The sequence below is a fragment of the Lathyrus oleraceus genome, chromosome 2, assembly GCF_024323335.1.
Source record: "Lathyrus oleraceus cultivar Zhongwan6 chromosome 2, CAAS_Psat_ZW6_1.0, whole genome shotgun sequence".
Lineage (NCBI taxonomy): Eukaryota > Viridiplantae > Streptophyta > Magnoliopsida > Fabales > Fabaceae > Lathyrus > Lathyrus oleraceus.
Genome location: NC_066580.1, coordinates 480088295 through 480104472, shown reverse-complemented (window position 1 = coordinate 480104472; position 16178 = coordinate 480088295). Strand labels below are relative to the sequence as shown.

The following is a 16178-nucleotide window of genomic DNA, read 5'->3' as shown; positions in this document are numbered from 1 at the left end:
CGTGTGGGTACGTCTCCCTCTCAATTTCAAATGAAATTGAGAACTGTAATTATCAATAATGCCGAATTCGTTGATACAAGGTTTCAATACAAAGACAGAAATCTAAATCCCAAGATCTTTTTCTTGTATAAAACCTCCACTTGATCTGAGCTCGATCAAGAATTTCCTGCAAGAAATTGCAAACAATTCACCGGTTCCACGACCTGTTTGCGAAATTACCCAATTTCCAAACCCTACGCTACGGCTGAATCTGTTCTACAAACGTGACTAACAAACCCGTAAGAACACTCCAGTTCTTGAAGGACAAACCATTTGGTTTTTCCTCGAACCCCCTTCAACCTTCAACTCAGCTAGATCCTCGATCGTTCCACTGAACACCTCAGCTAGATCCTTGATCGTTCCACTGAATGTTATCTCGTTGATCCTTTAATCCAAAGAACAAGAATGATTATGTGTTGATGTTCTTGAAGAAAAGAGATTGAGAAGATGAAGAAGATGAAGTCTCTTTCAGGTTTCTAACTGCTCAAAACAATTGCTGCTACACACTCCTTTGATTTGTGTTCAACTGTTTTTCACTTCTGAATTCGTGCTTTTAACTGAGCTGTCAAAATACTTCTTATATGTGAAAGACAGAAGTTGTTAGTAGACAAAACAGAATTATGTATTGATACAAAAGAATATGCATCGATACATACTGTAGCTTTGATTAATTTTAGAGAATTAATACAAGCATGTATCGATACAAAGCTCGTATGTATCGATACATAGAACATTTTAACTAAGCATGTATCGATACAAAGCTCGTATGTATCGATACATAGAACATTTTAACTAAGCATGTATCGATACAAAGCTCGTATATATCGATACATACTGAAGCAAAAAACGTTTTGTGATTTAAAACAAATTTATGTATCGATGCAGATGAACATGTATTGATACATACTGACACAAAACAGTTTTTATGAGTTCTTTTAAGAAATATATCAATGTGGATCTTTATGTATAGACACGAAACAATAGTATAGGCTAAAAACACAAATGAAACATGTAAAATAATGCACAACCAACAATTAGCCAATGATCACACAATTTGCTATCATTCAAAACTTATTCAAAGTAAAGAATTTGCTCACAAACTCCCCCTTTTTGATGATGGCAAATTTTTAGCAAGATGTGTGATACTCCCCCTGAGTTTGTGCATATCTGTCAACATTTGCATTTCTCCCCCTTTGTCAACATCAAAAAGAAGAAAAAAAATAGTTTTATCAAGGCAACATGTTGTAGCAGGACACAACAAAAATGATAAAGAAGCTAACAATCACAAAGAAGGAAGCTTAAAAAGTAAAGAATCACTCACAAAGAATGACAAATAAGGGCAATAACACCAGAAGTAAGCAGAAGGAAATAAGCATTTAACTAGTAGAAAGTATTTAAAAATTACATAAGCCAAGACATATAAGGTGCAACTAATCTGAAAAAAAACTCAAGCAACATGCAATGAAATGCAGTGAAATGAAATGCATTTAATCCAAATAACAATCAGTATGTGTCGATGCATATGGGAATGGATCGGTCCATGTCACGCATTTTTGTTTTTAAAGGGTCTATGTATCGATACAAACGACGAATGAATCGATACATACTGAACCAATTTTGACAGATGTGAAATGAAGAAGACATGAATCGATACGTACATCTTTGAGTCGATACATACTGATGCCAAACCAAATTTTAATTAATTTTTATGCAGTATGGTTATGCATTATGAAGTATGTCATGATAATGATGCCCAAGTATAATTCACAAATCAGATATTAATGTTCAAACAATATATGCAAAGAAATTCACATAAACGAAAATAAGGAATTTTGTTCTAACATACACAATCACATAGTTCTAAAAGAGATATAGAAAGGAGTGATATTACCTCTGTTGATGTAACCTTGTGAGGTATAAATGAAATCTAAAACAAATCTCATCAACCAAGGTGAGGCATAATATAAATAAGAACAAGCATGCTTAAGACAACAATGGAGAGAGATCTAAGATCCCTAATTCACGACGAATGTTGAAGAACGGTTCCGTTGCCAAAGGTTTAGTGAAAATGTCAGCAAGCTGGTTTTTAGTATCAACATGCTCAAATACAACGTCTTCTTTTTCAACATGATCGCGAAGAAAGTGATGTCTAATCTCTATGTGTTTAGTGCGTGAGTGTAAAACAGGATTTTTAGTAAGGTTTATGGCACTAGTGTTGTCACATTTTATTGGAATACGTTTGAGTTGAATGTTAAAGTCTTGTAGTTGTTGCTTTAGCCACAAAATCTGAGCGCAACAACTACCGGCTGCAAAGTACTCAGCCTATGCAGTTGACAAAGCCACAGATACCTGCTTTTTGCTATGCCAACTTACCAAGGAGTTTGAAAACAAGTGACATGTACCACTCGTGCTTTTCCTATCTGATTTGCAGCCAACAAAATCAGAATCGGAGTAACCTACTAAGCTACAATCACTTCCTTTGGAATACCAAAGCCCATATTTAGATGTTCCATGAAGATATCTAAATATACGCTTAACAGCTTTCAGGTGTGATTCCTTAGGATTTGATTGATATCGTGCACACATACAAACACTAAACATGATGTCAGGTCTAGAAGCAGAAAGATACAGAAGAGACCCAATCATACCTCTAAACTTTTTGACATCTACACTCTTACCATGCTCATCTTTATCTAGATTTCCGTTGGTAGGCATAGGGGTGTCAATTGATTTTGAGTCGTTCATTCCAAAGCGCTTAAGTAGTTCTCTGCAGTACTTTGTTTGACATACTGCTGTACCCTCATCAAGTTGCTTTATCTGAACACCTAGGAAGTAATTCAGCTCCCCCATAAGACTCATCTCAAATTCACCCTGCATAACCTTAGAAAATTCTTCGACCAAGTGTGTGTTAGTTGAACCAAAAATTATATCGTCTACATAAACTTGAACTAAAAGAATGTGCTTTCCCTTGTGTTTAATAAAGAGAGTATTATCCACTTTACCTCTTGAATATCCATGATCAATTAGAAATTTGCTAAGTCTTTCATACCAAACCCGAGGGGCTTGTTTAAGACCATACAAAGCTCGTTTTAATTTGTAAACATAATCTGGATTTTCAGCATTCTCAAAACCAGGAGGTTGTGAGACATATACCTCTTCATTTATGACACCATTTAGAAACGCACTATTTACGTCCATTTGGTAAAGCTTAAAATTATTAGAACACGCATAGGCAAGCAAGAGACGTATAGCTTCAAGGCGAGCAACTGGAGCATAAGTTTCCTCATAGTCTATGCCCTCCTCTTGGTTATACCCTTGTGCTACTAAACGTGCCTTGTTCCTAGTTATCACTCCGTTTTCATCAAGCTTATTTCTAAAAACCCATTTAGTACCTATGATATGATGATCTCGCGGACGAGGGACAAGTTCCCAAACGTCATTTCTTTTAAATTGATTAAGCTCTTCTTGCATGGCCATTAGCCAACATTCATCAATCAAGGCCTCTTTGGCATTTTTAGGTTCTACTTGTGAAACAAAAGCGAAGTGAGAACAAAAATTACTTATCTTAGAACGAGTCATTACTCCCTTTGAAATATCTCCCAAGATGTTGTCAATAGGATGGTCTTTTGAAGATTTCCAAGCTGGTGGAAGGTCTTTCACTTCAGCTGTCCTTTCTTCCTCATCTTCTTCATGACTAGTATCTTCCTCCTTCTCATGGGCAACTGTTCTGGACTGATCAGTTTCCGTAACAACTTCCTTGAGTATGTCTTCTGTAGATACACCTGCGTCATCAAAAGAAATACCTTTTCCGACACTTTTCGGATAAGACTCATCAAAAGAAACATGGACAGATTCTTCAACAGTAAGTAAACGCTTATTATATACTCTATATGCTTTACTTGATTGTGAGTATCCAAGAAAGATACCTTCATCCGCTTTTGCATCAAACTTCCTAATATTTTCCTTACCATTATTCAAAACAAAACACTTACAACCGAATACGTGAAGATGTGACAAGTTTGGCTTTCTTCCTTTTAAAAGCTCATAAGGAGTTTTATTTAAAATAGGACGAATTAAGATCCTGTTTAAAACATAACAAGCTGTGCTAACTGCATCAGCCCAAAAATATTTGGTAATCCACCCTCATTTAGCATTGTTCTTGCCAACTCCTCTAAAACACGATTTTTACGCTCCACAACGCCATTTTGTTGTGGAGTTCGAGGAGCTGAAAAGTTATGCTCAATACCATACTTGTCACAGTACTTATCAAAGTGATAGTTTTGAAATTCACCACCATGATCGCTACGAATTGTAACTATTTTGGAATTCATTTTGTTTTGGGACAGATTTGCAAAATTCTTAAAAGCAGAAAAAGTTTCATCTTTGCTATGAAGGAATATAGTCCAAGTAAATCTAGAATAGTCATCAACGATTACAAAACCATAATAATTTCCACCTAAGCTCTTTGTCCTAGAAGATCCAAAGAGATCCATATGGAGAAGCTCAAGGGGTCGTGAAGTTGAAATTACATTTTTAGATTTAAAAGAGACCCTCGTTTGTTTTCCCATTTGGCACGCGTCACATAGGTGGTCTTTTGAAAATTTTATTTTTGGAAGACCGACTACTAGATCCTTAGATACAACCTTATTAAGCAAATCGAAATTAACATGCGCTAAACGTCTATGCCAAAGCCAAGAATCATCATTCAAGGTAACTAGACATTTAGTACTTGTTAAAGATACATCAAAAAGGTCAAGCATATAGATATTGTTTACTATTACACCCTTAAACACAACGTTCTGTTCAGCATGTTCAATTATGCAGCAAGTTTTTGTGAAAGAAACTTTATAACCCTTGTCACACAATTGACTTATGCTTAACAAATTGTGTTTAAGCCCCTCTACTAAATGGACATCAGAAATAGTAGTGGTAGAGGGATTACCTACACTACCTTTGCCAAGTATAACTCCTTTGTTATTGTCTCCATAAGTAACATATCCCTTCTTCTTTGCTTTGAAGTCTATAAAAAGCGATATGTCACCGGTCATGTGCCTTGAGCAACCGCTGTCAAGAAACCATCTCCTATCTACGGAAGCGAGACACTCATCCTACAATATCAAAAGAGAGAAGTTGGTACCCAATTTTCATTGGGTCCAAGTGGGTAAGTGCTAACATGGTTGCCTTTTGGCTTCCATTGATAAATACCTTTAGGAACAAGAAATCTCCTAAACTTGCATTTCTCAATGGTATGGCCAGCACGACAACAATAATGACATAAACCATGATGATGTGTTTGTTTATTCTTGTTCATTAAATCCTTTGGAATAAAAGAGTATTTTGCATATGGTGGATTTAATGACTTCTTAAACAACCTAGAGTCAACGACATAAGTAACCTTAGGTTGTAAAGCTTTTTCCAATTTGACCTTGAGAGTGTTTACCTCTTGTTGCCAAATATGACAAGCTTCACAATACCCAACTTTACTACATCCATCAATGTCAATATTTTTTGAATTTTCTGCAATACTAGCTTTTAACCATTCTAAATCTTTTTCAACTTTGTATACTTTACCTTCCAGAAATGAAAAAATTTGTTTATCGGAAGATAATCTTTTAAAAGCATCTACAGCTTCGTTATGCAGTTTTTCAAAAGCTATTTTCAGTTCAGAAAAAGACATAGAAGAGAAATTATTATAGTAGGCTTGTTTTACCTTTTTATCATTGATTTTCTTCTTGTGGTAGGACAGATTTTTGGTGTGAGCCATAAGGCACAGATTTGCGGTTTCATCACTATCACTTGAACTTTGTGTGCTTGATGAATCACTATCACTTTCCCATGCAATGTAAGCTCTTCTTTGTTTGCTGTACCCTTTTGGTGGAGCTTTTCCTTGATCCTTATACTTCATAGGACAATCTGTTTTATAATGTCCAGATTTACCACAATTAAAACAAGATCCTTTTCCTCTACTCTTCTTATTCTCTTCCTGTTTTGAATCTGTAGATTGTCTTCGAAACTTCATGATGTTTTTGTCGGAATGCTTGACTCCATTCTTTCGAATGAATCTATTATATCTCCTTACAAAAAGTCCCATTTCCTCATCATCCGAATCTTTGTCACTACTAGAATCATTGTCACTTTGCTCTTTTCGTGAGGACTTAGAGCTAGAGGCCACAAGAGCTATTGGCTTCTTCTCTCCCTCTTTGTCTCTCTTCTTCTCCTTTTCCTTCTTACTTTTGTTCTCAAACTTTTCAAGACTTTCTAATGCTTGCTGATGTTCTTCCAGCTTTCCAAACAGAGTTGTAATCGTAAGTGTCGTTAGATCGTTGGCTTCCTTAATAGCTGTTACTTTAGGTTGCCATTCCCTGCTAAGACATCTCAAAATTTTATTAGTAGCTATTTCATTGGAAATAGGTTTTCCAAGTGCATTCAACCGATTAGTAAGATGAGTAAATCTCTTTTGCATGTCGGAGATATATTCTCCTTGTTTCATGCGAAAGAGCTCAAACTCTTGATTGAGTGTGTTAATGCGGGACTGTTTTACTTCAGTAGTACCCTCATGGGCAACTTCTAAAGCATCCCACATTTCTTTAGCTGTCGTGCAATGGGATACCCGATAATACTCATCAACACCAAGTGCTGAAATTAGCATATTTCGAGCTCTCCAATCACTCGACCACTTTTTCTCATCTTTCTCATTCCAATCACCTTCTGGTTTAGGAACTATGGCGCCAGCCGCATTTGTCATAGTAATTTGAAAAGGACCATTTTCAATGGCAGCCCATACTAGCCTATCAACAGAACTTATATGAATTCGCATGCAGTCTTTCCAGTAGCCGTAATTTTCACCGTTGAAAATCGGCGCTCTATTATACGCCCCCTTTGGTTCAGAATCCATATCGTTACAGACAGCCACAGAACACCAGCGAACCGGCGCTCTGATACCACTTGTTAGACGGTGTGCCTAGTGATCGAGAGGGGGGGGGGTGAATAGATCACCTCTTTTTAAATAAACGGATTTAAAAATTCTTATCAGAGTTATTGAAACTTAGCGGAAAATTACAGTCCCGAATCGACTTCCGTCTATTCTGAACCGCTACTAGAAAACCGGACACGCGAATTTATTGCTGGATTTGAATTAAAACGATAGAGAAAATTAACACCAGAATATTATCAAATCAAATGCACTTATCACTAAATTCTGATTCCAATGAATAAAACTCAGCTGACAGTTTTGTCAAACATTTGGTGTGTATGTGATCAATGATGAAGAATGGTGGAGTTTATATAAAGAAGTTTTCTTTCCACTATTGTATCACGAAATGTACAACTACAATCCACCAACTGAAATCACAAAACTGTTGAAAACATAAAGAGAGATAAGGAAAGAATACGATACGCAGAGATTTGGTAAGGAAGTTCCCCACTGTCGTCCTCGCGTGTGGGTACGTCTCCCTCTCAATTTCAAATGAAATTGAGAACTGTAATTATCAATAATGCCGAATTCGTTGATACAAGGTTTCAATACAAAGACAGAAATCTAAATCCCAAGATCTTCTTCTTGTATAAAACCTCCACTTGATCTGAGCTCGATCAAGAATTTCCTGCAAGAAATTGCAAACAATTCACCGGTTCCACGACCTGTTTGCGAAATTACCCAATTTCCAAACCCTACGCTACGGCTGAATCTGTTCTGCAAACGTGACTAACAAACTCGCAAGAACACTCTAGTTCTTGAAGGACAAACCATTTGGTTTTTCCTCGAAACCCCCTTCAACCTTCAACTCAGCTAGATCCTCGATCGTTCCACTGAACACCTCAGCTAGATCCTTGATCGTTCCACTGAATGTTATCTCGTTGATCCTTTAATCCAAAGAACAAGAATGATTATGTGTTGATGTTCTTGAAGAAAAGAGATTGAGAAGATGAAGAAGATGAAGTCTCTTTCAGGTTTCTAACTGCTCAAAACAATTGCTGCTACACACTCCCTTGATTTGTGTTCAACTGTTTTTCACTTCTGAATTCGTGCTTTTAACTGAGCTGTCAAAATACTTCTTATATGTGAAAGACAGAAGCTGTTAGTAGACAAAACAGAATTATGTATTGATACAAAAGAATATGCATCGATACATACTGTAGCTTTGATTAATTTTAGAGAATTAATACAAGCATGTATCGATACAAAGCTCGTATGTATCGATACATAGAACATTTTAACTAAGCATGTATCGATACAAAGCTCGTATGTATCGATACATAGAACATTTTAACTAAGCATGTATCGATACAAAGCTCGTATGTATCGATACATACTGAAGCAAAAAACGTTTTGTGATTTAAAACAAATTTATGTATCGATGCAGATGAACATGTATCGATACATACTGACACAAAACAGTTTTTATGAGTTCTTTTAAGAAATATATCAATGCGGATCTTTATGTATAGACACGAAACAATAGTATAGGCTAAAAACACAAATGAAACATGTAAAATAATGCACAACCAACAATTAGCCAATGATCACACAATTTGCTATCATTCAAAACTTATTCAAAGTAAAGAATTTGCTCACACACCCTACCACATACACCCAACAACCAAACACTCAACTTCACAACCCCTTCATGCCAAACACCCAACCTCGCAATCCATTCATGCCACCCACCCAAACTCAAAACCAAGAATCAAACCCTACCCATCAATAACCATACACATCCACCACAACAGTCGATAGCCCAGATGATTCATATGGTTCACTTCATCGTAGCACCCCACCAATGACTACCCAAACATCCCATCCTCAAAACACCTAACCATTGTTTAATTATAGTACACCCCAGAAACCATTGCTTCGTTTCCAAAACGATTCAATGTCCTAATTCGGGCAACTACCGTCCACAATTCACCCAACCACATCGACCCAACTACGATAACATAGGCACTGAACTCCATTACGGAAGTGACGTTGGCCAGAGCCCCCCGACTATTGGGAACAAATGATGACACATCTATCAAATATCGCTGGAACTTCAACCGAACCTTCACACCAGCCATCATTGGATCAGGTCAGCACACAAAGACCCCAAACACCTTAGGAAAATCGTGGAAGACCTCGAAGACAGACTAACACACCTGAATGTGGAACAGGGGGACGTTTCGATCGGGCCGGTTATTGAATTTTTGTCAATTTCATGTGACTTTTATTATACCATGAATAATTTTTTTTAAAAATATTTTATTTAATTATTTATTAAATAAACCAATAAAAATTAAAAAAAAAATCTTAAGGTGTATGCACCAGATGAATTGACGCATACACCAATGCACATGCATAGGCGCCATATGGTTGCTGACACCTCCATGCAATGCTTTGAAAGTATGCGCCGGTACTAGTGACGCCTCCTCTTCCTTTTAAATGGATGCGTCAGTTTATCTAACGTATCTGTTTGTAAATGTGATTATTCGATAATTTTAAAAAAAAAATTATAATTAGAAATTAATTTAAAATAAAATGGTCATTCTAAAGTTATTCTTATTCTCTCTAGATTCGTTCCTATAAGGAAAAATCTATACTTACTATTGAAACACCCAAATTCACAAAGTTATCAAACTATCAAATAGTGCAACTTCTCTTATCCTATATATAATATTTGCGTTGACATGTTATCAATCGATTTTTTTCATCTAAATTACTTATTCATCATTCATCCTATAAGACTCAACATTTATCTCAATAATTAGTTACTCTAGATTTACATGACATCCGTACAAAATATATTCAAAACAATAATCAATTATTTTGTCTACAAGCATTTCTTCTTAAAACACTTTCAAAATTATGTTTCCTATTAGTCAAACATCAACTTTGGCTAATTAATTTAAATATTAAATGAAGTTGGTTTTGAGTAAACAAATATTTGTTGAAAGTAAGTTCTTCAATTAGTACACTTTCATGAAACAAAATACAAGGCCACTGAACAAAACAGAGCAACAAAAGTTTTGCAACATGTACTTTAGTTTTATATATCCATTTTCAATGAAATTTATTAAAACTGGTGCTCATGTTGAATATAATTGAGTCTAATTTCCAATAGCATAGAAACCAGATAAATTCAGGTAATATACAAAAATTTATGACCATATTACTAGAACAACATCATACAAAATACTTAATCACTAACAAAGATTTAAAGCTCGATCATCTCAATCAAATTTTAATGAAATCAAACAATTCCAAAGTCTATGTAACGTATAGTTGTATCTAGTTTCTAGTAGCTCTAGTCTTAATAAAAAAAGATATTTATAGGGAAAATTATGAAATATTTACCAAACTTATACACATAAACTTATAGACAACATCACATGATTTCAATCATATGATTGATTGATTGCAGCTCTGTAGCCACATTTAAAGAATTCAACTTGAACCTTGAGAGAGGAATGTTTAAAACAAAACTGATTCTGCAGTTCATTGTTCTTAGTGAAATACTCAATTCATTATCAGTAACTTATGATGCAAGTTACAGTGTACAAATGGTTGTATCACTGTTTTTGTTTTGGATTGATCATAAGACCCAATAAGACCGACTCAATTCGAGCATCCAATCTAGGACTTCATCCGCTCAAGACTGACGAACAGATAGACACTCGCGAGAGGGCTACACACCAGAGTCAGGCATCGCGCTGATCTTAGCTGTTGAATTCGATCCAAAGGTCTCATGCATTCCACGATGCACTCACATGGGAAGGTTCTAATCCTAGTCCATATATAAATGTGAATTGGCGTTATACTAATGTATGATTCATCCATTCTTACAAGTTATATCTCTCTGATTTCACTAATTTGAGCGTTGAAATACTAACCCCGCATGTACACCGTCTCTCTACCTTCGAGAGACTCTCATCATTGTACCAAAGAGATTCCAAGACAAATTTCAGTAGCATATCACAAATTTTCTGCTCCACATTGGAATAGTTCTTAATGAACTACTCAATTGATCATCAATTATAACTTTTTCAATTTTCTCTCTATCGAATTTCATCTATTTTCATTCTTTTTTAGAGTACAAAAAACTCTTGCACTAACATATTTATCAAAATAAGTTTTAATAATGATTATGGGCATGCTTGTTTAACATTCTAAAAACCACTTTTGATGTTTTAATTGTGTCCAGCAGAATAATATATAGGTCTCCTAATATTATGTGACTAACTCTTTGATTCAATTTATCTTTGCCATGAAATCAGAGAACGGATAAAATCACAAAATCAGTGTAACTTTTCAAGACAAGATCCATAGATTGCTAATTCATTTATCTTAACGTGTTCTAGTTAGGAGTCCAAAACCAAACATTGACTAGATTTTTACGTAAACACAAACCAACACCATGCACACTATAAACAAAGTCCAAATAATTAGATTAACTCTTACTTCAATAATTATATATGCAAACTTCAATAATCAAATCCCCAACTGATTCTGCAGTTCAAGAATAGTAGTAGCAGAGTCCTTAAGCCTCTTCATCTCCTCTTCAGTCATATGAATATTGGTCACACCCAATACTCCTCCTCTACCTAGCTGTGCTGGCAAACTAATAAACACTTCTCCACCATCAATGCCATAAAACCCCTTTGCAAGAACAGAAACAGGATGAATCTTCCTTTGATTCCTCATAATTGTTCGAGCCAAGCTCGCGACCGAGTACCCTATCGCCCATGAAGTGTACCCTTTTAAACTGATAACTTCGTACGCGCCGTTTATAACCTCCTTGTGTATGTTCTCTAGCATTTCTTTCTCATATGCTATTTGTTGTTTCTCCAAAAAGCTTAGAACTGGAACCCCTCCAACACTAATGCTAGACCATAGCGCCACTGAACTGTCACCATGTTCCCCCACTATGTATGCCTGTTACAATATCAAAATATACCGTTCAAATATTGAATATGCTATTTTATTGTTTGAAATTGCAATCTGCAACCGCTATTTTAATGCATGTTTGATATTATAGTAGATTTATTAATCTACTGTGATATCAAACATGCGCGATATAAAAAAGATTGTACCTGTACATCTTGAGCATTGACATCAAGATGATCAGCAATGAGGAAACGGAAGCGAGAGGAATCCAAGTTAGTGCCGGAACCAATGACACGGTTCGAGGGGAAACCAGAGAGTTTCCAAGCAATGTAAGTGAGCACATCAACGGGGTTAGAAACAATTAGAAGAACACAATGGGGAGAGTAACGAGCCAAAGGTGGTATAATTTTCTTAAACAAATTAACATTCCTTTGTAGCAAATTCAATCTGGACTCGTCGTTAATCTGACGAGCCCCAGCAGTGACGATGCAGAGGTCAGACCCCATCGTCACTGAGTAGTCAGTCGAGGCCTGGATCTTAGTACGGGGGAGAAAAGCCGCTGCATGTTGTAGGTCAAGCATCTCACCTCGTAGTTTGTCGGGAATTGCATCGACAAGGACAAGTTCGTCCACGAGGTCTTGTGTGAGAATGGTTTGGGCTATAGCCATTCCCACGTTACCTGCGCCGATAACTGAGATCTTGTTGTGCCTTTTGGTTGGAGATGGTGGTGCCGCGTTTAAGATGGACTTGAAGAAGGATTGAGTTAGGTCCAATCCATCCGGCCCCAAGGATGAACCTGATGTGCTTTTATGCATTTTGGTGTTTTTTCTTTTGGTGGTGAGAAAGTTTAAATTGTTGATGTGTGTCTTAATTGGAAGCATGTATTTATAGAAATTTTGAGAAGAAAAGGAAATTGTAAACAACGGTGGAAGAGAATGGTTTTGGACTATTTCTTGGAGGGAAAGTTAAGAAATAATTTAATAGTCAACAAACAAACACTTTTTGAGACCATTCTACTTTCCGTTTTCTTGAGCCAAGTTTCTTCAAATTCTATTTTGTGCCAAACTTTCTTGCATTTAGTTTTGGGGTGACAGTGAAAGGTTGGCTTTTCAACACTTTCTAGAATTTTTCAAAATAGTATTACCATTAAGTAACTGTCCGGGTTTGATATGTGATATCTCACATATTCATTTTTAAATGCAGCCACTTAAATTATTTAAAAGAAAAAAATTAGCATTGAAAAGTTTGAAGTACTATATAGTAAGAGTTAATTTTAAGAAATTCAGAGAATATTGACTAAATTGATTGCTATAATATTTGTGAGAAGAAATATGTTCGAATGAATTAAACATTGCAAGATTTAAAATAGTACAAAATTTATGATATAGGTGGTGACTAATTATATATCATATCCATATTTTTATGTTTTATTATGACCACTTATAAAAGGTCATTTTTATAGGTAGTTTGATTTCTTTAAAAATAAATTAATGGGATAATAGAAAAATGAAAGAATGATCCACTTTAAAGTCTTATTTTAGAAAATAAGACTTTATATATTGCATATTTTTATTTTTATTTCTAATAATATATTTAAGAATATAAAAAATGGATAAGTTAGATTAGGGAGTGTGTTTATATTCTGATTAATGGAAGCCCCATAGTTGATTTCCAAGCACTTTTGAGCAAGGATTGTGAATCATTCAATCAGGCACTTTTTGAGCAAATGGGCGTGGAGGATTCTTACGGAGGAAGATTCACTTTGGCATTGGGTTATCTCATTCAAATATGGTGACATTAGGGCTTCAACTATTGAGTTTTCCACTCCTTCCGTTGACAAGAAATCTTCATTAGGGTGGCGTGATTTTCATATTAATTTCAGTAACATTGAATTGGTTTAGTAGGAAATGAGGATTCAATTGGAATTTTGAAGGATTGTTGGATTGGCCAAGACTCTTTATCTAGGAAATTCCCGTTGTTGTTTGATTTATTATAGTAACCGCGAATGAAAGTTGATGGTGTTGGATATTGGATTAACGGAGTCTGGTCTTGTAACATTATTGGGTCCGATTCTTTGCTGATGTTGAGTGAAATCCCGAATGAAGCAAAATTACTACATTGCATTATGCTAGGAATTTCTCCTTCGGTGGGTATCCCGGATAGGTGAGTTTGGTGGTTTGATCCAAATGGCTTCTCTGCCAAATCGGCTCATGCCAAATTATTATGTAATTTTTCTCCTACTATCATTTTGCATGCTTTTTTTGAAGCTATCTCTAGATTTCATATGGAAAGCTAATGTTCCTTCTAATATTCAAGTTTTCTCCTCGTGCTTCCTCCTCTATCGGCTCTAAACCAGAGATGAATTGGAGAATATAACAGGTATTGCAGGATATCATTCTCTTGTTTGTCCCATGTGCTTCCATTTAGCAGAGTCCCACCTCCATCCACTACTAGAATTATGACAAAAACGAGGTATAATTCATGGACGTGTCATGTTTTTTTTTCTTAAAAAAATATGGAGTCTATTCCGTCGTATTTTTTTTAATTGAAGAGTAAACTTATTAAGTATACATGCTTCGAATACCAGCAACTTCATATTATGTTTTTATTTCGTTAAAAGTGGAGTCTTCCTGAATATTTTATTTTTAATATAAAAAATACACTACTTTTCACCTCGGTTTTATTTTCCAACCAAGATGAATTTGTTTCTATGATATATATATATATATATATATATATATATATATATATATATATATATATATATATATATATATATATATATATATATATATATATATATATATATATATATATATATATATATATATATATAACTTTAGCTTGTAGCATTCAATTTTACTTGTCTAAACAACACCAACAGAACTCTAACGAAGAGCCCTTAATAAGAGAGCCAACAAGAGAACTCTAAACAATGAGAGCCAAAAACACATCATTTTCAATGCGAAGATGATATATGTTTAGGACTCTCGTTTATTCTTCAGAAATCCAAATCATTTTCTTTCACTTCTTCTTCAGACATCTGACACGTCAAACATCACTACTCATGTTGTTGTTATTATTGTTGTTGTTTTTCTTGTTGTTGTTAAGATCCAAAACTCTAGCACTTTTATTGTTGAGAATGTATCAAGTGTGAGTAGTGTGGATACTAGTCTCACATTGGTTGAAAATGTGGAGACTTGAGCATTTATAAGTGAGAGAACCCACACACCTATCACCTTAAGGTTCTGGGTGAATATGTGGTGTGTCTCTCACAAAGGTATTACTCTAGAAAAAAAACCCCACAATGTTCAATGCTCCCTAGTGAAAAGCTCCCCTAACAAATGGTATCAGAGCCTTTGGTTTCAGAAAGGGACCGACTTACTTGTATCGAAAGTCAACGGCGCCAGGATGGTGAATAAGAAACGTTCTGTTGAAGAGTGTCAACGGCGCCAGTGTGGTGAATAAAAAACGTTTCGTGCGGCATAAGAGTTTGTGGAAGTAAGAAGAGCTTTCACTTGAGGGGGAGTATTGTAGATTCACACTTGAGGGGGAGTGTTGAGAATGTATCAAGTGTGAGTAGTGTGGATAATAGTTCCATATTGGTTGAAAATATGGAGACTTGAGTATTTATAAGTGAGAGAACCCACACACCTATCACCTTAAGGTTTTAGGTGAATATGTGGTGTGTCTCTCACAAAGGTATTGCTCTAGAAAAAGAAGTCCCACAATGTTCAATGCTCCCTAGTGAAAAACTCCCATAACATTTATCATCTTGTTATTGTTGTTTAAACAAATTTATGTTATAGGTTCATTGATGTTGTAATTGTTGTTGAGACCCGTTATTGAGACCCTAAAACCTAGAGGTTTAATATTGTTGTTGTTGTTTTAACAGATTTATTTTATAGGTTTATTGATGTTGTTGTTGTTGATGTTGTATTATTGTTATTGAGACCTTAAACCCTAGAGATTTAATCTTGTTGTTGTTGTTGTTGTTGTTTTTTTTTAAACAGATTTATGTTATAAGTTTATTGATGATGTTGTTGTAGTTTTGTTAAGAGACTGTTTTTTTCGTTGTTGTTTAATGTAAGTTATTGCTTTTGAGTTGTTGATGTTATTGTTGTTGTTTAGTTGTTATACTACCCATAGTTATGAAAGTCTATATGTTGTAGTTTAGTTGTTGTTATTGAGTTTGAGTTTTAGATTGATATTGATATCGATATTGAGTTTATGTTTTTTGTGATTCTTTGTGCACTTCTCTTCTTGTTCCATCGAGTTGAGC

General features: G+C 35.2%; 1 protein-coding gene across 1 annotated transcript; it reads right to left on the bottom strand.

Annotated features, from left to right (window-relative positions):
• Positions 1-11313: 11313 nt before the first annotated feature.
• On the bottom strand, positions 11314-12767 carry LOC127120629 (L-lactate dehydrogenase B). Its single transcript, XM_051051137.1, has 2 exons — positions 12103-12767; positions 11314-11944 (listed from the first exon to the last, which is right to left on the bottom strand). Exons 1-2 carry the CDS (start codon positions 12709-12711, stop codon positions 11501-11503), a joined length of 1053 nt encoding a protein of 350 aa, XP_050907094.1. The 5' UTR covers positions 12712-12767; the 3' UTR covers positions 11314-11500.
• Positions 12768-16178: the final 3411 nt, after the last annotated feature.

Coding starts and splice junctions, on each gene's coding strand:
- LOC127120629 (XM_051051137.1), bottom strand. CDS start 12,711: ATGCATAAAAGCACATCAGGTTCATCCTTGGGGCCGGATGGATTGGAC. Junction 11,945..12,102: donor TCAATGCTCAAGATGTACAG/GTACAATCTTTT, acceptor ATATTGTAACAG/GCATACATAGTGGGGGAACA.